General features: G+C 30.8%; 2 protein-coding genes across 2 annotated transcripts; one reads left to right on the top strand and one right to left on the bottom strand.

The window, feature by feature from the left end:
* Positions 1-5,300: 5,300 nt before the first annotated feature.
* On the bottom strand, positions 5,301-9,712 carry LOC131662137 (cinnamoyl-CoA reductase 2-like). Its single transcript, XM_058931836.1, has 6 exons — positions 9,546-9,712; positions 9,125-9,297; positions 8,840-9,025; positions 6,081-6,243; positions 5,791-5,977; positions 5,301-5,702 (listed from the first exon to the last, which is right to left on the bottom strand). The coding sequence occupies exons 1-6, from the start codon at positions 9,652-9,654 to the stop codon at positions 5,561-5,563; spliced, it is 960 nt and encodes a 319-aa protein (XP_058787819.1). The 5' UTR covers positions 9,655-9,712; the 3' UTR covers positions 5,301-5,560.
* Positions 9,713-12,628: 2,916 nt separating this feature from the next.
* On the top strand, positions 12,629-15,317 carry LOC131658483 (uncharacterized). Its single transcript, XM_058927771.1, has 4 exons — positions 12,629-12,875; positions 12,938-13,986; positions 14,170-15,114; positions 15,198-15,317. Exons 1-4 carry the CDS (start codon positions 12,629-12,631, stop codon positions 15,315-15,317), a joined length of 2,361 nt encoding a protein of 786 aa, XP_058783754.1.
* The last annotated feature ends 8,783 nt before the right edge of the window (positions 15,318-24,100 follow it).

The raw sequence follows: 24,100 nt of genomic DNA, 5'->3' as shown, positions 1-24,100 counted from the left end.
AAGGATTGATAGGTACTACTTATATCAACAAGATGCATCTTCTTTTTGATAGCTCGTTCCATAAGAATTCCACATTTAAGCGTGCTTGACTTGGGATAATATTAGGATGAGTGACCTTCTGAGAAGTTTCTCTGAAAGCGTGTCAGTGAGGTTAAAGCATGCTCGAGTTGGTTTGTGGGGTCATTCAATAATCCCGAAAGCATTCTGGGTATTATAAAACTCATGCATATATGGGCCCTTTGCCTGGCCCTAACGCTGATGGTGAAAAACTCAAAGAGTTTTCCCAAGTGCAAACTGTAGATGATGATTAGGAAAAGTCTTCGACTGAAGCCTTAAAGACAGAAAAACCCATTAATCTAGACTATATGAGCAAAATTCTTAGAGTGTTTTTCTCTTGCCCCTTGTCGAAAGACCCATAGCCTTACCTCACTTGGCTTGCCAAGGTCGAGAAGAAGAAAGCTCCATTATGGAAAGTAATGGGTATCGACGACATGATTCAATTGTCGAAAGCAGGGCCAAGCTATTGTCAATATGCCAAAGTTGCAAAACTCACTCCTATCTCTTTTCGATCATCATTCTATCCCACACAAGAATTCAACACTTGGTGGAGGAACTACTACACCAAAGAAATGTTTGATGTACCTGCTTTCACTCAACATCTAACCAATGTTTTTGCTTCCATACAGGAAAGATTCAAGAAAGGTAGAGCTACTCACATCAAAGAAATCCAACCATTCCAAAAATACTTCAAAACTATCTACAGACCCGATGATCTTAGTCGAACCGTTCATGAACCAAATTGTTAACGGCCGATCCCGACCCATGTAGTGGTGAAAACATAGTTGTCACTGGATCAGCAAATGTTGATGCACTATTATGCAAACTTGCCATCACAAAAGTTGGCATGTCGTATGGTTGTTTGCGACCATTCATTGGCATTATAAATTTAAGCATATAAGGCCTAAAATTACAAGTACCTACAAGTCATGGGGTCACTTGGTGACCCTGTGTTCGTACGGGGGATAATATTGGTCCAATTTGAGTATTCGATGGCATGGCCGTCGTACTCATTTTAGAGGGAATTACTTTGGTCACAGTCGTTGCGGCCGTATTCTCTTATGTCAAATGAGACGGATGTTCTCCATTGTTGCTTGGTGAATTAAGCATCCTTCTAACTTATTTCCTTTTTGGTATTGGATCGTTATTTCTGGCTACTCTACCACTTCTCAATCTCATGCAACAATGTTTAAGAAAAAAAATTGTATATAGAACTAATGCATAAATTTTCAAAAACAAACAAAAACTAGACACAAGGGTCCCACTGGGCGTGCCAATTTTTTTACCTTGAATTTTGCTAAACCACCGCTAGTCTTCCAAAATGGATATGCTGGTTACTTACAAGATCGACTACACTAATCCTAGGACATATGTGTATAGTTTTGTTTTAAGTTTACTCAATGGTAAGTTCTTCGATGCTAATAGTAAATTTAAAAGTAGTGCATAGAAAATTTATGAAAAGTACAAGAAATAAAAGTAACTTCGACTGGAATTTAAATGGAATGAAAATGATGTTAATGTAAGTAAATTGACATTTTATAAAAAGATGGTGCTTTATACGTACATATTCTTAGAAAACTCTTTCTCAACAACATTTAGATACTTTGAGTGATTTTGAGTTTGGTACAATATTGAACACTCTGAATCTTAAAGTTAAGACTCTTATTTATTCTATTTCGACAATAAAAGTAATGAAAAATCTCTTCTCCAGAGGATGACACATTCTCTCTTGCATGTGCTTCGCCTTTCATAGGTTTTCACACGTTATTTTAAAGAACGAATAAGGCCAAAATACGGTTATTAGCCTTATTTCGTATTATCTTTGTCGAACTCACTTCTGAATTATTTCAAAAATCTTCTAAGTTCTAGTATATCATGATTTCTCCAGTATGACAACCTCTTTGCCAAAGTTCCAGTCGAAATCATCCAATCTTTCATCGAATTTAGCTTGTCTACCTCAAATATTCTCTTAGGTTTTATTTGACATATCATACCTTCTTGAACGTTGAAATTACATCTAACACTATGTCACATTGTTTCTTCAATGTAGCCGTGTTTGTAGGTTTGTGTCATGAAATCGAAGATTGTATTTGAGTAAGAAGAATAAAACATTGCTTTTTGATGTGGCCTTAAACTAAGTGTATTGAAAGTAGCTTATCTGGATATTGATTTAAGGTATATCTTTCCATCACATTATGTTGTAATTTGTTGTCTTATATTATAAATGAAGAGTTTTTATATTTCCCATGTTAGAATATATTTAGATTTTAATGTTATACAATATGTAGTATGTGTCTAATATTTTAACTGTATTTGACTCAACTTGACCTAATTTTACCATATGTATGATGTATAGGAAATGAGTTTATTTAAGGTAGTATTCTACACCAATGGTTGTTTTGTAAAAGACACTAAGTTAAGGTATGAGGGTGGGGAAAATATGTATTCAGTGGACAAAATATGTATACCATTGAATCTTGTGATGAATTTGTCAATGGTATACATTTTGATAGTAGTGAAGAAGAGAGGATGAATGAATTTGATAATGGGTTTATATGATGGTCAACCAAGAAATACATGTGATTGATAACTCACAAACTCATATTATATTTCGACTTGATTCACATGCATTTTGATATTATTTTTATGTCATTTTGTAGTATTATGTGTTTATTTCAGAAACTTAGTGGTTGGAGGTTCTTGCACGACAAAACAATGAAATACGACAAAAACGAGAAGAAATTGCAAGGTTTTTGTTGTCATGGCGATCACATCTGCTGTCATGACGGTCGTCACCAGCCCATGAAGGTCAACCCGTCACCAAAAGTCAACATAATAAATAAGAGCTTCCTGAGCCAGACGACGGTTAGCCTATAAATTTGAAGTCGGACATCATCAGCATGACGGACAGAACGTCACCAGCGTGAGGCCCGTCATGGCACATCAGTTCAGTTTTTCACCCTAAATCAGGAATCAATTTTCCCCACTTTCCTAATTTTGCTCCACTACCTTATACACGATTTTGTAACTTCCATTATGAATTGTTGCTTATAAATAGACCTTTTTTTATCCAAATTTGGTATCCAAGCTTTGAACTAGCTAGAGAATCACTTTGTAAAAGCAATTATTTTCTCACACCGAATAATATTGCAAAATTAGAATTAAGTTTGGAGCAAAAATATGTCTTGTACTTTGTTGTTGCTGTTATGTTAATCCTACCAGCATTATTTTTCAGATTTTATTTTCAAGTTTTTGTACTAGATTAAAGTCTCCCTTTGGAGCAGTTTATTATTATGTTAAAGTTTTATTAATTTCAAACTCCATATTCTCTCACCTTTACCTTATTATATTGTTGCATGATTATTATAATGTTTATTATTTTTAACATGAATATGTATAATCCATGCTTTAATTTTACCGTTTTTAACATGTAAGCCTAAATTAGTTGAGTCCAGAATGCAAGAATCGTTGTACTGGCGGTACTCTATTAAGTTGTATAATTAATAAATGTAATATGAATTATTTTTTTAGTCTGAATTTTCTAGTTTTAACGATAAAAATTTACAACAAAATCTGAAATAACATGATACGAATTTCCCCTCGAAAGAGGAAAAAATGTATTTGCTTAAAGAAAATTCAGGATCTGATTTTAAAATACCCTGAAAGCACTTTTTTTAATTAATTTAGAAATTATCAATTTTCAAAAGGTTATTTTAACTTATAGTCGGACACGTGAAAGCAGACGTTTGTAAGTTAAAATACGGTTTTGGGCACGCGAAAGCGGACAAAACCTTTAAATTAAATTTCAACTAAAAAAATTTTTTAAGTCAAAATTAGTTAATTTTCAAAATAGGATTTTGAAGTTGTAATGTGCACACACGAAAGCGGTTGAATAGACTACAAAGACGAAGTCAGGTGTCGTACACGCGAAAGCGGGTGACGCCTTTAATTTAATTATTTTGCACAAGAAAATACTTTCGTGTTATAATTATAAAATTAAATGTTGGTTTCTCCCGGCAATTCATAAAAGACTTCTCTAAAATTACTAAGCCTTTGACCGGTCTTTTGATGAACAATCCCATGAGTCCTTCCAACTGTAGAAATGTGCATTGATCTCCGCTCCAGTAATGCAGCCTCCATATTGGAGCTAACCATTTAAGATCATGTGCACACTAGTGAGTACGCAGTATGCGCTGTTTTAGGACATTGTAAAGATAAGAAACTACGCGTTATCTATTACACTAGTAGGACCCTTGACGAAGCTCAGATAAACTATGCTACGACTGAAAAAGAGCTTTTGGCCATCGTGTTTGCAATCGATAAATTTTGCTCCTACCTAGTGGGATTGAAAATTATTGTATACCAAAACAACGCAACCATCAGGTACTTGCTGAGTAAGAATTATGCAAAGCCAACGCTGGTTCGGTGGATTCTACTAATCCAAGAGTTCGACATGGAAATCTGAGATAAGAAAGGAACTAAGAATGTAGTGGTTGATCACTTGTCGATGATCAATGATGGTAGGTTGGAGAATTTCCCATTAACGATTATTTCCCTTATGATAGGCTGGCAGCATATGTAAGAGTCGAGGCACCCCGTTACGCTCATCTCGCTGATTACCTTGAGGAGGGCAGCTCCGACATAAAAAAGGAATTCGAGGATGCACCATGTATAGCTAAATCTACAAATCCAAGGTATTATGATTATATCAACTACTTGTAGCTAGAGTTTTGCCTCCCGGCCTGACCTATCAACACAAGAAAAAGTTCTTCCATTAGCTCAAGCAGTACTACTGGGACGACCCTCTCTTGTTTAAAAGAGGTGTCGACAATATTTTCTGTCGATGCATTCAGAATGAGGAAATTAAGAGTGTTATCATCCATTGTCACTCTTCACCCTATGGAGGACATATGAGCATATCAAAGACTGTTGCTAAGATTTTTTAGGCTAAACTTTATTGGCCCGCCATTTTTAAAGATACCCATATTTTTACCACAGAGTGTGATCAATGCCAGCAAACTAATAACATTTTGAGGAGAGGTGAAATGCCTCTGAAGAACATCCTAGAAGTGGAGGTTTTGGATGTCTGGGGATTTGATTTTATGGGTCATTTCTCATATTCAAATGGGAAGAAATTTATACTTGTTGTTGTCGACTACATGTCTAAATGGATTGAATCTATTTCCTCTCCCACAAATGATGTACAACAATGATACACAAGTTGTAATTAAGATGCAACAAAATAGACACAATGCATTTTCAATTATTAATTGGAAATTAAATCTTCAAATCTTACAAAGCCTCAAGAATTCACATACAACAATTCTAGTCAATTTTGATAACTATATTGACTAGATACATGTGTACACTTATTAAACATGATAGTTAAAAGCACACAACATAAACTTAAAAGCAGAAAAAGGAATCACATGATCAATAAGAAAAGCACCATGACATGCCACAACTTATTCAGTCACCATAGGTTTGTACAACATTGGAGAAGTTATACAAAACCCCTACTCTTCAAAGACTCAACAGCATCCTTGATAATTTGTTCAGCTGGAGTGAACTCTAGACCTAAATCAATCAACTTCTTTGATGCATTCTTTGCTCTCAACAATCCAGGGTTTGTATCCTTTGGCAACCTATAATTAACCATATATACAATAAACTCAATAATCAAATCAATTTCATCTACAAAAACAAAAACGTAACAGTGTGACATAAACTCACGTTGCTACATTATATTCAGGGTATAACTCTGCAACCAATGCCACAAAATCACCATAATGACGAATAGCTTCCACACACAAATGTCTTCCAGAGGCTTTCTTTTGTTCAAATGCCAAAATATGTGCCAATGCTATGTCTTTAAAATGGGCCATTCCCATGAAGAAGTCCTCATATGTTTCTTTGTCACCTTTAATAACAATAACATCCGATAACACATTTTAGTTACATAACTTCGAAGACATCTGGTGTTAACGGATCCTGATTAAAAATACTATTTGTGATTAATTTACCTTTGAGAACACCAGCAAGAACAGCCATGCTTGAATTAATTCTTGGTGGAATCAAAGGGCCCAAAGCTGTCCCAGGATTAATCATTACCACATCGAAACCTGTCTCCTTAGCAAAATCCCAACCAGCTTTTTCTGCTAATGTCTTTGCTATGGGGTAGTATAACTGGTCCACAATGTAATAATAGCTTAAGTTATGTTGTCCCATCAAAAAAACAAAACAATATCAACCAAACACATCTTATCAATTAATTTATCACTGAATGGCTGAAATTTTTTTTATTTTCTAAAAACTAATTTAAAAATTTTGGTTAAATTATATATATATATATATATATATATATATATATATATATATATATATATATATATATATATATATATATATATATATATATATATATATATATATATATATATATATATATATATAAATAACCAAATACAATAATTATATGAATAAATTTATAAATTAAATTTTCCTTTATAATATTGATCAAATAAACTACATGATTAAAATAAAATATGAATAGATTTATTATGGGTAACATGGTATTGTGAGTCCGTTTAAATTATCTATAATAGATTGCACTTCTGAAAGTGTTGCAAGTCTCCTATTTTAATCATGAATAATTTTAAAGTAATATTTATTTATATTAATTTAATAATAAAATAAAATAATTAAAGTACTTATTTAATTAGTTAATTATTTAAAATGCAAAAAATAATATAAATAAGTGAATAAATGCTCTGAACCACGACACATTGGATCATCTCCTTCCATTCATCTCTCTCCTTCCATCAAACAAGTGTAATAATAATAAACATTAATAAAATATAATATATAAAAAAGAAGAGAGAAAAAATGTTAGCGAGAGATAGAGACAACTTTGTAAAAGAGATAATTGGAGAGAAATAATGGAAGGAGAGGATCCAATTCCGAACCACAAAATCAAATTTACTATATTGATAGGGACTTATTATTGGCGAAAAACAAAAACAAAATATTTTGACTCGGATGGTATTATTAACTATTAAGCTATCAATATCTGAAAATAGTAATTTATGAGAAAAACTTGCATGGATACGAATATAAATCATTAGTGTTAGGAACAACCAATAAGAAAAGAGAAATTTTTTAATTTATTTAAAATTTAATTTCTTTTTTAATTAGATTTATGGGGTGATTGTGATTGAGTAAGAGAGAGAAACAAAATATTTTTGTTTTTTAATTAATAAAAATTTGTAATTGGTAGTTTGTAAAATCACTCGTTAAGTTTGTGTTCATGCAAATATTTTTGGATAATTTATTAGTCACGCACCGCACCACGTAGAGTTAAAGTCCCTTTCATTTTTTCGTTTATACGTCCAAATAGAAGACACGTGGTTTGTAGAGCTAATGATACTACTTTTAAACTGTTCGTAGAAATCATAAAATAAAAAATCATATTTCCAAATTTGTCCATTACTTTATTGTTTTTGTTTTAGCTCAAAGATTCTCCATTGTAGCATTATTCACACACGTAGGGATACCAGATTTAAACCCTGCCATTCAAATCGATTGATTTATTGTCTTTTTTATATAAATAGATTTGGATTCGATTGTTTGTCGGGTTGATTCGGTTGTTTAATTTGAATAGTATATGATTATTTCAATTATATTTAGATAATTATTTTTAAACCGTTGAAAATCGAAATCGATAGAAATTAATTAATATTTATTTTTATTATTATATGACAAGATGTATATGATATTTTGAATATTATTTTTTTAAAGTAAGATAATGATATATTTGAAATATTATCGAGCAATAATAATTTTTTTCATTAAGAGAAAATAATTTTCTTTTAAATTATTCTAAAATTTTGATAAATCAATTTATTTGTCAAATCGATTTAACTAATTATATCGATAAATCAAGATTTAATTGGTTAAAATTCGACCTTATAAATATAACAACAACAACGATTTGCATCGGATTTAAATTTTGAGTTTGAAACTGATCCAAATCAATCGAATGTCCAACCTTAAACATAAGTAACCTGCTTTATCCATTATATCCTTAGCGGTTTTGGGTTACTCTTAATATTGCGAAGAAAATGAATTTTAAGCCCTAACTTAATCTGCAAAATCGTTTTGTAGGTGATAATCACCTTTCTATATTGTTTGATCTTAGATTTTTAAAACACTCACTCACATTTATAAATGGGTAATTATAGAGAGTCTGGTAGCAAAAATTTGATGATAAATTATATTTCATCACTTCTTAAATGAGACTTTTAGTACATTATGAAAATGTAAAATGTAGTTTAGACTTAACTAAACCTATAAATAAATTTAGTTTATAGAGTGAGAATTAGTCTAACTAATATATATTTTTGAGACTATATATTATCCAGTATGAAAATTCTAACCTCACTAAAAAAAAGTTTATGTGGTTCGGTAGGTATTTTGTGGAGGTCACTCATCCAAATCATAGGCACGCATAAATATTTATATACATAATAAATAATTATATGAGAAATATTAATCAGTGTCTTCGGAATAATAATTAAAACTTTAAAAATAATAAATTTATTTCGATAATATACGTATTTAATGTTTCGAAAATTAAAGTGTTAAATTTTTATAATTATTTTTTTAAATACTTAATCATTATTCTGAGGGCACTTGTTAGAAAGACCCTAATTATAATTAGATTACTAAAATTAGTTGTTTATAATAAATAATTAGTGAAAAAATTTTAAATAGCAAAACTCACCTTCTTTTCCTTACAATAGTCAAGATCAGTCCAACAGTTCTCATCCTTAACCTTATCTGCCGGCCAATTAGGACTCGGTATGATGGCGGAGATCGACGACGTCGCCACCACACGCTCCACCCCTGCTTCCTTTGCCACCTTCAACACGTTCACCGTTCCCTGAATTGCCGGTTCCAATATCTGCTTCTGCATTTTTAGCAACAATACAAATACTAACATTAATTAATATAGAGCATATAAATTAAATTGAACTATATTAATTAAAATCTTGAATTTATTTTGAACCTCCGGATCTTTGACTTCACCAATAATGTTTGGACATGCAAGATGAATAACTCCGGCACAACCTTTCACGGCAGCGGCGATAGAGTCGCTGTTTAGAAGATCCATTTCGAAGAATCGGAGACGACTCTCTGCTCCTTCCATGGCTTCCAAATGTTTCGTCTCGTTCTCATCCTCTGTAAATTTAAATAACAATATTGTTTTCCAGCAACAATTTAAGCTAATTAGTACAAAAATTGTGATTGTGAATTTTAATTATTTTTGTTTATTTTTGTAATGTTTATACGTTAATTGTGCAGTATATATATATATATATATATATATATATATATATATATATATATATATATATATATATATATATATATATATATATATATATATATATATATATATATATATATATATATATATAGTGGCTAACCGAGATCTTGGATGGTGGCGTGGACGGTGTGGCCGCGTTCGAGGAGGAGGCGGACCACCCATGATCCGATAGCTCCGCTGGCTCCCGTCACACAAACTGTCTTTGACATGGCTTATATTACCTGAATTATGTATTTGAAAATGATTCAAGATGTGGTATTGAAATGTATTGGAGTTCCTGGTATTTATAGGACTGGGAAACTGTGAAAACGATAGATAGTGGGAAGTTCTTCATTTCTTTTTCTTTTTTTTTTGGTTGAGAATTTCTATTATTCCTTTTGAATTTTGTTGTTGGATTTGATACCTTAAAGATAAATGAGTGGAAAGTTCTTCGTTCACTGGATATACTTTTACTTAATGAGGATAAAATGCATAAAAATAACACACCTTAACTAACAAAGTAAGATTAAACCGTTAGATTAATCTCTAACTTCTGTAGAATAATTTTAAGTGTAAATTATTTTTTTTAAAAGTAGGGTTAATAATTCTTGTGGTCCCTGTAATATTGAAAGAGTCTGGTTTTAGTCCCTGTAATATTATAAGTTTAGATTACATCCTTGTAATATAATATTATTTACTTTTAATCCCTCATTAAACATTTTCTCATTTAAATTTGCTGATTTGGCATGATGATGTGGTATTACTTATTGTTTTAATAACAAGTGGAAAATTATATTGAGAATTTCTTCACCCACCTCCTAACCTTCTTGCTCACCCCTGGTGAATTTACAACACTACCCCTTGTTTCGGAAGTTTATTTTCGAAAAGGTACTTTTTTTGAAAAAAATGTGTTTTCGGAAATAAACGTCCGAAAACGTATTTTTTTTAATATAAAATATTGATTTCGGAGATGCATCTCCGAAATAAAGTTACATTTTCAGAAAATGTGGTGTTTCGGAAGTTCATCTCCGAACTCACCCCCTTGGGAGAGGGAGGTGTTTTCGGCGATCCATATCCGAAATATGCCAAGACCAAATTGGTCTTGGAATGTTTCGGATATACACTTCCGAAATAATTGAATAATTATTAAAAAATTAAAATCATGGTGAATCAATACAATTAATAGGTATAAAATGAAAGTGAATCAATAATTTTCTCAAGATTCTTACTTAAAATAATTTTCTCCTATTTTTAGTAATAAATAATTTCCTCTCTAATAAATCATAATTCCCTATTCTCATACATAAAATAGATTTTTCACATTTTTGTATAACTATCTAATTATACTTCATATAAAAAAAATCATAATGCTAAATATTTTTGAATTTTTTTTTAATTTTATTTAAATTTAATCATATTGAATTCACTTAATATAAATAATAAAGTTGTTTCATTTTTAAATATAATATATACAAATTCACAAAGTGTCTATAAAAAATATACAAAAACTAAATAATAATTAGCATAATAATTTTATTGTGAAAAAAAAATATAATTGTAATTTAAATAATTGTGAAATTTGTTTCAAATAATGAATACACGTTTTTTTAATTAAAAAATCACATTTTTTTCTAAATAAATAATAAAAATAATGTATTATAATTAATAATAATAATAATCACGTAATTTATATTAATTTTTCTTAAAAATACGTGATTTTTAATATTTATTTGTAGGAAATGTTATTTTTTATTAAATAATGATTTATCTCAATTTTAAACAAATGACAATTTTGATAATTAAGAAAAATTATATTCTACAAACTTATTTTAATTTTTAATTTTTAAATTATAAATTTTTTAATATTAATAAATAATAAACGTTATATTGAAATAAAAAAAAATCTGACCTTCAATCAAATTTTGTTATTTTTATTTAAATAAACTTATATTATATATACTTTATATACACTATAAAAATTGTTATATTTTTAAATAGTGCGTTAAAATATAAAAACTATATAAATAGTAAATATAAAAACAAACAAGGATTAATGATTAATCCAAAAATATTATATAAAGTGAACAATAAAATTGATAATATTTTGTAATTATTTTTAAACATTTTAAAAAATATTATATATATTTTTTATTTTTACATATTTGTGTGCTTATTATTCATTATTTATGCACATTTTGAGCATTATTTTTTATTCTATTTAAAATTGAAACAATTTTATTATTTACTTTAATTAATTGAATATGATTTTTTTTAAAGAAAATAAAAACGTGAGTTTTGTTTTAAAATAAAAATATGTTAGTTTTTATAAAGATTAACAATTATTATAAATATATAAATAAAAAATTATAACTTATTTTGTAAGTGAAATTATTTTAATTTTGATAATTAAAATTATTTTAAATTTTAAAATTTGAATTAGGATAGAAATATATAATAACTATTATTCATAACTCATAAATTATATCAAAATATATAATTATTATTATTTATTACTCATAAATTATATCAAATTTGTGATATGTGAATTAATTAATATCTTAAAATTAATTTTTGGGATTTTTTAAGATTTTTTTTTTTTGTTTCGGAGATGCATCTCCGAATTAGTCAAAATTCCAATTTTTGGGATTTTTTCGGAAATGCACTTCCGAAGTCTGGAAAAATTTTGAAAAAAAAAATATTTCGGAAATGCATTTCCGAAGCGGGGTAAAATGGGTTTTTCGCTGGGGGTGACCCCCATAGGGAGGTGGGTAAAGAAATTTTCATTATATTTAATTATTACTATTTTATTTATTTTGATAAATTAACCTTCAGACTCCACTTATATATTAATCACATATTTCTTCTTATTTCTTAACGTTTCTTCATATTCATCAATTATAAAAAACTTGCAACTTAGTGTTTGCCCTAATCTAACCATCTCCAATTTCTTTCATCATCAAAATCGAACCATCGACCAATTTAGATATTCAAATGAGGAAGCACTAAATTTGTTTTTCACTGTCATCCATTACGTACACCGTGATCGTTACGTCGCCAAGTTTGTTTCGGGATTTTCTTCATCAAGTTCATCTTTCTTCAGTTTGGAATCTATATCATCAGGTTAGTCTTATTTTTCTCTCTTTATCTCGTATTTTTTCATCTTTGTACCGAAAAACCTTTACCAAACCTATTTTATTTTAGAAAATGAGCTTCTTCAATGTGATATTTCACCATGGCGGGGAGTTTGTAAGAGACGGCCATTTGTTTTACAGAGGAGGAGTTGAAACAATTATATCTGATCAAGACTATGATAAATGGAGTTTTTGTGAAGCTGTTAGTTTGGTGAAGGATTGGGGCTATAATGAAGTAAATTTTAGGTTATGGAGAAAAATTGACAGAGTTGATGAATATTTTAAGCTAATGTTGGAGGATTCACATGCCATGGAAATTGGTATTCATTCTCTTGATAATAAAGTTGATGGACAATACCTCAATGTATTAATGTACAAAAAGAAGTTGGTGATGAAGAAAGTTGTTACAATAGTGATGAAGAGGTTAATGGAATTATTTTTGAAGATAGTGAAGAAGAGAGAACAAAGGCACTTGATGAGGGGTTTGTGGAAGTGGAAAAAGCTTTGGAAGGTTCTTCAAGAACCATAATTAATCGGAAAAAATTTGGAACTAAATCAAGTGCGTTAGCTCCTACAAAAGTTGTTGGTGGTTATAAAAGAAAAGCTGATTTTGAAAAAGTTAATGATGACGATTATGTTAGTGATGAGTTGGGAAGTTCAGACCCAGATGACTCTGATAAGGAGACAGGGCCTAAATATGAGAAGTTTAGGAAAGAGCAGTTGACTAAAGATTATGAATTTAAATTAGGCATGGAATTTAATGCATTAGTTGAATTTAAAAATGCAATTAGAGAGTGGTCAGTTTTGAATGGTAGAGAAATCAAGTTTGTGAAAAATGATAAAGTTAGGGTTAGGGTGGAGTGTAGGAGCAAATGTGGTTTTTTAGCCCATGTGAGTAAAGTTGGTGACAGGCACACTTATCAATTGAAGACTTGGGTGGGTACGCATACATGTGCTAGGGTGTTAAATAACAAATCTGCAAATTCGCAGTGGGTGGCTAAGGCTGTGGTTGAGAAACTTCATTCAGTTGAAAAGGTGAGAGTGTCTGAAATCATGAGTACTGACATGAGAAGGAACCACTCTGTTGGCATTACTAAAGGAAAAGCTTGGAAGGCAAAAGAAATTGCAGAGCAGATAATTGAAGGAGATGCAGCTAGACAATATGCTATGTTATGGAGCTATGCTGCTGAGCTCAGGAGAGTTAGTGTTGGGAATACCTGTAAGATAAATGTGGAGAGACCAAGCCCTACCCTCCAACCTCGGTTTGGAAAATTTTACTTTTGTTTTGATGGATGTAAAAAAGGGTTCTCAATGGCATGTAGGCCTTTTATAGGGGTGGATGGTTGTCACCTTAAGACAAAGTATGGGGGACAACTTTTAGTTGCAGTAGGAAGGGACCCTAATGATCAATACTTTCCATTAGCTTTTGGAGTTGTTGAAACAGAAACAAAAGATTCGTGGAGATGATTTCTCCAATTACTACTTGAAGACATTGGCCAAGATAGAAGATATGTTTTCATTTCAGATCAACAAAAGGTAAAAACTCATATCATTTTTTGTTTATTGTTTGTATAAATGTAATGATATTCTAAGCCAATTATTTAATGTATACAGGGACTAATTCCCGTGGTTGAGGAGATGTTTGACAGAATTGAGCATAGGGTATGTCTTAGACACCTATATGCAAACTTTAAGAAGAAGTTTGGTGGAGGAACCTTAATTAGAGACCTTATGATGGGGGCAGCAAAGGCAACATATTATAAAGCTTGGGAAAAGAAAATGAGTGAATTGAAGCAGCTGGACCAAAAAGCTTGGGAGTGGTTGATGGGTGTGCCTACTAGAGGATGGTGTAAGCATGCATTTAGCTTTTATCCAAAATGTGATGTCTTGATGAATAATATAAGTGAGTCATTTAATAGCACAATACTAGTTGCTAGGGATAAGCCAATTCTAACAATGTGTGAGTGGATTAGAAACTATTTAATGAACAGGATGGCAATTAGTGTCTCTAAGCTTGATAAGTGGCAACACAATGTGATGCCTATCCCTAGGAAGAGGTTGGACCATGAAGTTCTTTTAAGTGGTCAATGGGTTCCAACTTGGAGTGGAGAGCAATGTTGGCAAATCAACCACGCTTACAATGGACATCAATTCATTGTTGATCTTGCCAAAAAGACATGTACTTGTTGTTTTTGGGACCTAGTTGGAATTCCTTGTAGGCATGTTGTGGCTGCAATGAGTTACGAGAAAAAATCACCAGAATCTTATGTAGATAACTACTATAAGAGGGAGGCTTATAAGCTTTGTTATAGCTTTAGTGTAAGCCCTATAAATGGTATGGATATGTGGCCTAATGTTGAGGCTGACGAAATGCTACCACCATCCTATAAGAAAGGTCCCGGTAGGCCTAAGAAACTAAGATTTAGAGAACATGATGAGGGTGGTGCAAGGATGAGGAGGCCCGGTGTTGCTTATAGGTGCACCAACTGTGATAAATTTGGTCACAATTCAAGAAAGTGTAAAAGTGCCAAAAATAACCAAGATGCTTTGATACGAAAGGTAAAATTGTTTGCTATGTATTTCAATGTTCAATATATGGATTTATTGAAAACTAATAAATATTATACATTTTGTTTATACAGAGAAAGCTAACAAATAAACAACAAAAATCTGACATGGAAGGTGAAACTGTTGCTGAAACTGAACCTGTAGTTGCTCACGTTACTGCTGTAATTGAAGAAGAAGTTGTTACTGATATTTAAGAAGAAATTGCAGCTGAAAATGAATTTATGGCTGCCCACTTAGCTGCTGAAAGTAGAGGAGAAATTATAACAGAAACAGAATCGACTGCTGCTCATATAGTTGCTGAAATTTAGAGATTAGAGATTACTTTATGTTTTGGAATTGTTGGAATTAATGCTCATTTGTTTTGAAATTGTTTTAGAATTGGAATAAGAACTAGAATTGTTGTTATGTATTTTAGACATGGATATTTGCTCTATATTTTAGAATTGAATATATTATGGAAAGGACACATTTTTTTGGAACTGTAGTAATTATATTTGGAATTGTAATGGAAAAATAATAAGACCAACATATACTTCTTGAAAAGTTATGTTATAAATTAGTATCAATATATAAATGTTTTGGTATAAGTCTTATTAGTCTATGACAACAAGTCTTAAAAATTAGAATTGTAATGAAAACAAGTATTTTCTAGTAACAGTGCATAACAAATCCAATATAAATCATTTTCACATACATTAGTTGCTGAATTTTTACACATTAGTTGCAGAATTTTTACATTATTGCAGAATTTTTACACTCACATTGCAGAATTTTTATGCATACAATGCAGAATTTTTATGCATTAGTTGCAGAATTTTTACACTCACATTGCAGAATTTTTACACTATTGCAGAATTTTTACACTCACATTGCAGAATTTTTACACTATTGCAGAATTTTTACACTCACATTGCAGAATTTTTATGCATACAATGCAGAATTTTTACACTATTGCAGAATTTTTACACTCACATTGCATAATTTTTATGCATACAATGCAGAATTTTTACACTCACATTGCATAATTTTTATGCATACAATGCAGAATTTTTACACATTAGTTGCAGAATTTTTACACTCACATTGCAGAATTTTTACACATTGTTGCCTTCATTTTTATACATCAGTTACAGTATTAATCATTGTATCACTGCATATACAATGTGATTTAGGAATGAAGGAATAAGCATAAGCAGTGTCAACAACTTAAATTGGATTGAAAAGAATTCATAATATTCATTGAATAAGTAACAAGTTACATTGGATTGAAACAAGTTACATTGGCTTGTAAACTACACTAAAAATAATCCCAAATTTCTTCAATCTCTGACCCATTTCTTTTTTTCCAAAATCATTCCCAAATTATTTTCACTTGTCAACTTCTTTATTTTGTTAATCTTCTTTGACCCATATATTCTTTTCCAAATATAGTCCCAAATTTCTTCAAAATAGGCTTCTTCACTTCACATGTTGCAATCATCGTGAGTTGATTTTCTTTCATTAACAATGAGTAATTTCTCTTCCCAAATAAACAAACCACAAGCCTCATTTTTCTGCATATACAAAACAAATCATACATGAAATTTAGCAAAATTTAAGATCAAAAGGAGTTTGATAAATTGAAAGAGAAACAAATCCATATCCAAAGGAGAAACCTAATAAAGACGAAATCTGGTATAAACAATAACGAAAATGAGATTGAAGGGAGTAGAAAACGAAGTGAAAGAAGAAATAGTGATGAAAAAACCACGATTTTACCAGCAAATGGTACTCAGCCGTCGCGGAACTAGCTCTTCAATTTAGGGATTTTGATATTCTCAACAAATAAAAAAAAAAGATATATTGTATATCGTTAAAGAAAGATTGGTCACAAATAAAAAAAATTAAATATAATTTTCCACTTGTTATTAAAACAATAGGTAATGCCACATCATCATGCCAAATCAGCTAATTTAAATGAGAAAATGTTTAATGAGGGATTAAAAGTAAATAATATTATATTACAAGGATGTAATCTAAACTTATAATATTACAGGGACTAAAACCAGACTCTTTCAATATTACAGGGACCACAAGAATTATTAACCCTTAAAAGTATGAAGGAAAAATTATATATTAATAAATAATTAACACTAATAATTATTTAATTTACAATTATATTTGGAGAGAGTTTGAACTTAGTCTTTTTGGAAACAAAGTATGTATTATCGTGGTGTTTCTTTTTTTATAGGAAAGATCTCATTCAATAGATAAAGAAAGGATAATACAACCATAGATAAAGAAATTGTGTTAGGACATTCCCCAACCACAAGATAACACTAATACTAATAATTAAACCAAATAAGCTATGGACTTTCAAACACCTTTAAGAGATTAGAAATTAAGGGAGAGGTACCAATCCAAAATCCAGATCCAAGCAACCAAGCAAAGTTCTTCCGCCAAATGAGTTGTGGAGCCACAATCTTTGAATCTATCCAATTAAGGATCATATCTTTAGCTTTATCACGTGCAAATCGATTATACGGGCTTCCAATCTTGAAAAAACTCATGATTTGTGGTGGAATCAAATGTTGACCGAAAGGATGAGGTTGGTTTGCACCATTCCTAAACAAAATCTTCCCCAAAAGCAAAACTCCTACATCCAAGCTTCTTTGAGGCAAAACCACAAACACCTTGAACACTAACTTACTGCAACCTAAATCTAAGAACAAAAACCACACTGGTACAAACCAAACAAGGGACAATAACAACCACAACAACAAAAACATAATAATAGAACACAAAACAGGAAAAAACACACATGAAATCAGGAGATCCAATACTACCGGTGGTGGAGGCTTTGGTGGAGGCCGCTTTCCATGAACGAAACACCTTGGACCACGGCGTGACGGGGCTGATTCTGAAATTGCAAACTTTTGGTGGTTGATGGTGTAGAAGAGGACAAACTTGGTGGAGGTTGGAGGAAGAAAGAGTTGGGAGAGAGTCGTCATGGTGTCAGCAACCGAAACTCACCGCCGTAGCCTTCAAACACCGAGGATAGAAAACTGTGAATAGTCATACGAAGTGAAGAAGATAGCCAGAAGGATCTGGAGAAAGCAGCCACCACAAACCCTAGGGGAAAGAGTGGAAACACACACTTTGAGTTCTTAGAGAGAGAGAGAGAGAGAGAGAGAGAGAGAGAGACCTCCTTCTCTCTAGAACAAGTGAAGAGTGTCATGTATTATCGTGGTGTTTTAAAAGAGGCATTGGACCCAAATTTAACCTTTTTGAAACAAAGTATGTATTATTGCAGTAGTTATTACGATTGGTATAATGTGCCTTTATCATCGCCTTTTTAAGGCGTTTTTCCCGTTATTTTGTTGTTTTGTGTATCGGCCCTTTGCCTATTATTAAAAAAAAACATTGGACCCAAATTTGACCTTTAAAATGATATTTTAGATTTTAATTTTTTTTTAGTCCGATTGATTTTTTTAAAATTTTTTAATTTATTTATGGGTGATTTTAAATGTCACATTAACATGCTATTAATTACTTCCTCCGTTCCTTTTTAAGTGTGATTTTAGAAGAATTTTTGTTGTTCCTATTTAAGTGTCGTTTTATGATTTAATGTTATAATTTGTCAATTATACCCTTATTTTCTCAATAACTCTACCTCATTTTTTTTAATTAATTATGGAAAAAAGAGAGTGTATGATTGAATTTATTTGGAAAGAGAAAAATAAATAAGGGTATAATAGAAAAAATAACTCTAACAATCTACTATCTTGGTTGATGAGCTTTATGCTAAAATGACACTTAAAAAGGAACAGAGTGAGTATTATTTTAATATTTGAAAAATTAATAATTTAATTATTCTAAAATTTTGCACATAATGAGACTTAAACTCATGTCCTTTACATTAAAGAGAAGAGGCGCTACCATTAGACTAAACAAATTTTGTTTCTTTAGTTTTTGAACAAAGAGTATAAATTATATATTAAATTATATATTGCATTCTATATTTCATAAACTATTTTATAATATTTTATTTGTTTACTGCTATTTTTATATATGCATAATTTCATAAATTATTTATTTGTTTACTGCTATTATTTAAAATATTTATTTATTTACTGTTATTTTCTAAATTATTTATTTTATAAATTTATTTGAATATGAAATAATATTTATAGTTCATAAATTTTTCTATTTAACATTAATTTTATTTAACAAATTTATTTAAAACATAATTAATATATTAATGTTATTAAATTATTTTTATTAAATTATATATTAACGTTATTTTTTTAATCATATAAAAAATATGTAATTATATAACTAATTATAATTATGTATAATATATAATGTATAATTATATTATAACTAATTATATTGTAACTATGTAACTAATTATAATTATGTATAACATATACTGTATAATTATATTACTGTAACTATGTATATATAATTAAATAATTACATTAAACGTTTTTTCTTTTCTTATTACATTTTTATAAAATCTAATGTTTACATGTTCCTGCATGTGGATCTTAATTCATGGAAAAATTTAAAAAAACAACTTAAAAAGTATATATAAAAAAAATTAATTATTTTTGAAACCTAAAGTGTCACCTCGCTTGAAAAAAAATTAAAAAAAAAAAGCGAATTTCCACGTGGAAATTAAAAAAAAAATGTCACCTCGCTTGCCACTTATACATATTCTGTTGAAATCTTGATCCAAGGTCAAATTTGATGAAATTTTTATTTGGTGAGGGTTGCGAAAAAAATTTAAAGGGAGGCAAATCAAAACACGCTCATATTGCAGGGTAAAAGGTATTTAGCCCTAAAATTTATTTACTTTTATCACTAGAATAATATAGGAATTAATAAGAATTATATAGGAATTGACGGCTACTAGGCAATAAGAAGTGTAACTTTTCCTTTTTCGATTATAAAACCAAACTTCTTTTAAGTATAATGTCCATATACATGAGTTTCTGAATTTTTTAAAAAAATATTCACTCTTTAATGTTAGGAAGTCAAAAGTGTCAAATATAGTATAAAAGAATGTTGATTGTCAAAATACAATTTTTCATGTTAGACTACTTTACTTGAAGAAACTTTGAAAGATGTTTGTCGCATAGTAAAACATTTACTCATATGCCTCACAAGTGGGGAAACTCTAGTCAAGTTAATAGATGCATTTTTTTCTCTTAATCATCTGTACACTAGAACATTTGCGAGTCTGAGTATAAATTTTTTCTCTTGTGGGTCGGTCAAAAAATTCACAGACACCTCTTTCTTCACAGATACTCTCGCCCACCGATAATAAATCAAATTCATGTCAGTATTTGAAGCCTGAAAGCTTCATACTGTAAGTTGTGTGTTTTCCAAAAGTATCTAAGCACGCCATACGACAAATGGGGCAAACTTCATCCATGGAAAATAAGTGAACCCTAAGGCTATATCTAATAGTAGTACGATACTTAATGGATGACATATGTTAACCTAGCCGATCAATGAAAATAACAAGGAGAAAGTCATAAGCATGTGCTGCTTGCAAACAACTAAAAACTTGTTTATGTCTTGTGGTCATGTCAAACTTTACTTCCATGTCTTGAACACTTTTACTAAATAGGGAACTCGGCAAAACATGTTGGGTTTTAGGGGAGATGATGACTTTTCTAGTAAAACTTCTAAAGTAAAAATATGAAATCGTACCACTAAGACCACATAAAGCTCTATCAAAATTAAATAATATTATATATCTTATTGTCTCTCAATATATGATCTTGTAGGTAAAGAAGCCGCCATAGATTGAAGGTCCCTAAAGAAAGGACCTCCACCAACCACAAGGTCATTAACCACCATTCGCAACCCCTTATAAAAGTAAATAGTTTCCTCCATCATGTGAATCGATTTGCTCATTCTTAGGTAAAAAAAATGGGTAACACCCATGCAACATCGAAGTAAAAGAAGCTCACTATATGGCTCTTTTAATTGTGGGACACGATACATCAACTCAACATACCTATCAACTCTCTTCTTAGAAAATTCCTCGATAAAACCTATTACTCCACTTTCAACCCTCCAAGAAATTCCATCCTTAATGCGAGTCTTTCAAAGTTTGAAGGGGATAACCCCTTCCCCCCCCCCCACAAAGTTTGATTTATTGGACTTAAGACTTCACACACAAGAGGGGGTGAGTTGTGTAGTTTGGAAAAACTTGATTTTGAAAACTTTCTGCAAGTTGAATCAGAGTTTTAAAACATTTTAAAAGAATAAGCTGCGGAAAATAAATAGCAGAAAATAAATAGTTAAGGGAAGAAGAAGAACACAAAGAATTAATGGGGTTCGGTCAAATCAAAGGACCTATACATCTCCCCAAGACTTGGTCTTAAGAGTTTCCAATAATACTTGAGAGCTTTTAGTAGGAAAATCTCACGAACCCCCTTATACAAGGAAATGATGGTTGAACTTCAACAAAAAGTTAGAAGATGATAGATATGGGCATTTGTCTCTTTTCTTCAATATAATATGGAGAGTGAAGTGGCCAATCTTCCTTCCCAACTATGGACGGAATCGTTTAGTCTCCTTTCCTTGAACACGGACCTTAGAGCGGTGAGTCTTCAAGTTCCAAAATATCTAAGCTCAATTCCTCTGGTTTAACATGATAACCAAACAACCTTTGAAATTTTAACCGGGCTGATCTCTGAACCTAGGAAGATTTTGATAACATTCTTAATATTCAACCTATCTTGGTTTTAACCAGGATAACCAAGAACCTAGGAAGAATTTAATAATGGCTAATCTTCAACCTAGGACTAATCACACAATCCCCAACCAAAGCTTGTATCTAGTTTAACTCTAACCACAAATAATCCATAATTGGAGAGTATTCAACCAAAGTACGCATAAACGATATCCTTGGTGAACTTTTACAATTATACCATTTTCAGAACTACACAAATAACCTCACTCACAAAGAGACTTTCCTCACAAAAGCATTTGGCTATAACATCTATTGAGAGAAAGTTAAAATAAAAACTTAGAGAGGGAGAGAGAGTGAGTGAGAGAATGTAGTGTTAAAATACAATTTTAGATGGTTTGAAATGAGAAAATGAGCCTTTATTTATAGGCAAGAGGTGTGCCCAAAACAGAATTTGCATTAAATGATTTTTATTGTTAGCTAATCGATTAGAAAAAAGTGCTAATCAATTAGATTTCAAAAAACAATTGATTATAAGTTCCCAAAATGGAATTTTAAGATATATGGTCGTTTCACATCATTAAGGCATTGTCTGAATGACTTGGGACATAAACTTGAATTGATCTAATCGATTAGACCAAAGTCCAATTCGATTAGATAAGCAAAAATTTTCCATCTAGCCATTTCCATAACTCCTAAGTCATCTAGCACGACTCCAAGGCATTTTTGAAAATGTTTTATCTTTATAAAATATGTTTGAGAAAGATTTTAGTGTTTGTGTGTGCTTATAGCCATATGCTTTTATGGAAAAACCCTTTCGCTTTTACATAAGTTCACTCAGTTATTAAGCTAGGAGATTGACTCCTTTTCTACAAGCCATTTTTTCAGATTTTACCTTCTTTGTTGACATTGCTTGAGATCACTTGAGGCTTTAGATAAATACACTTGGTTTTCCTTTCTTGAATAGTCAAATTCATTAAACTGTATCACTTGAGGTTGCATTTTTAACTGCTTAAGAACTATGTTTGACTTGCCCTCAGTGTCATCAGTTGTTCTCATAGTTATCCGTATAGTTATCCTTACAGTTGTCATCATCAAAAGAATATGTCTTGGTTAAAGGTCTATTACCTTTAAAACAAGGTTCCACATACTTCCATCACATAAAGGCCAAAAAAATCTCAATCTTACAAGTATTTAATTCAAGGCAGAATCCTGCAATTGTCTCCTGAATGACGTCAAAGAGTTTATTCACCACCTTCAAATCTCCTACAATAGCCTCATCATAAATATATTATACATGACGAAGAATCTTGCAATTATATCAAATCTTATGAATAAGAGGGTGTAACATAAAAGCAAAAAGGAGCTGCCTAATGGGTCACCTTTTTTTCACTATAGTTATTAACATATTGTATACATCCGTAGAGGTACAACCCTACTGCCTTACCATAAAGAAACTCAATCCATAAAGAAATGAATGAGAAATTCAACTTTATCTTACGCAGAAGGGTCGATCGATCTACCATGTTGAAATCATTTAAGAAATATACCCTGAATCTTGTTGACCAAGTGAGTTCAAACATAAGAGTTGGGGTTGTTTTGATATTTGAATTAAAAAAATGATTTATGAAGACTTTGATTTTAAAAATGTTTTTTTTAGAAGATAGAAGAAAGTCGAGAAGGAGCGACAAACTAAATTAAATAACATAAAAATGAAAGAGATAATGGATATAAATATCACACTAGAGATTTGTTTTGGTTCAACCTAAACCACCTGTCTTACTTCAATCCCTAAGAGTTTTCCCCTGAGATTTCCACTAAAACAATCTTGAGCTTTTCATAGGATCAATCCAAACAACCTTATACAACAACTTGAGCTTTTGCACAGGAACCATTTGGCTAATGTGGTTTGTGTTACCTATTTCTGGTTCAGATGCCATCGTTAAAAAACTTTGAAAGAGTTGTCGTGATCAAAGTCATTTGATAATTGTCACCAATATTTAACAATTGTCATCCTAAAAGTTATTTGACGATAGTACCTACACATCACAAAGAACCATATTCTCCCCGTTTTTAATGATGAAAATGTATCTCTCAAATAGGTGGTATAACTGAAGATATAGATAAAATAGTTGGACTGGTTGACTCCCCCTTATTAATGAAGAGAGTACACTCTACCCTCTTGAGAGTATACTTCTCCCCTGTTTAGCATTATCAAAAAAGGAGAGAAACATAAAAGGAAAAGGAAAAGATAAAAAAACATATAGAATCCAATGATAGATCATATAA

Source organism: Vicia villosa, linkage group LG3 (assembly GCF_029867415.1).
Source record: "Vicia villosa cultivar HV-30 ecotype Madison, WI linkage group LG3, Vvil1.0, whole genome shotgun sequence".
In the NCBI taxonomy this organism is placed as follows: Eukaryota; Viridiplantae; Streptophyta; class Magnoliopsida; order Fabales; family Fabaceae; genus Vicia; species Vicia villosa.
This window is presented reverse-complemented; position numbering and strand designations above follow the sequence as displayed.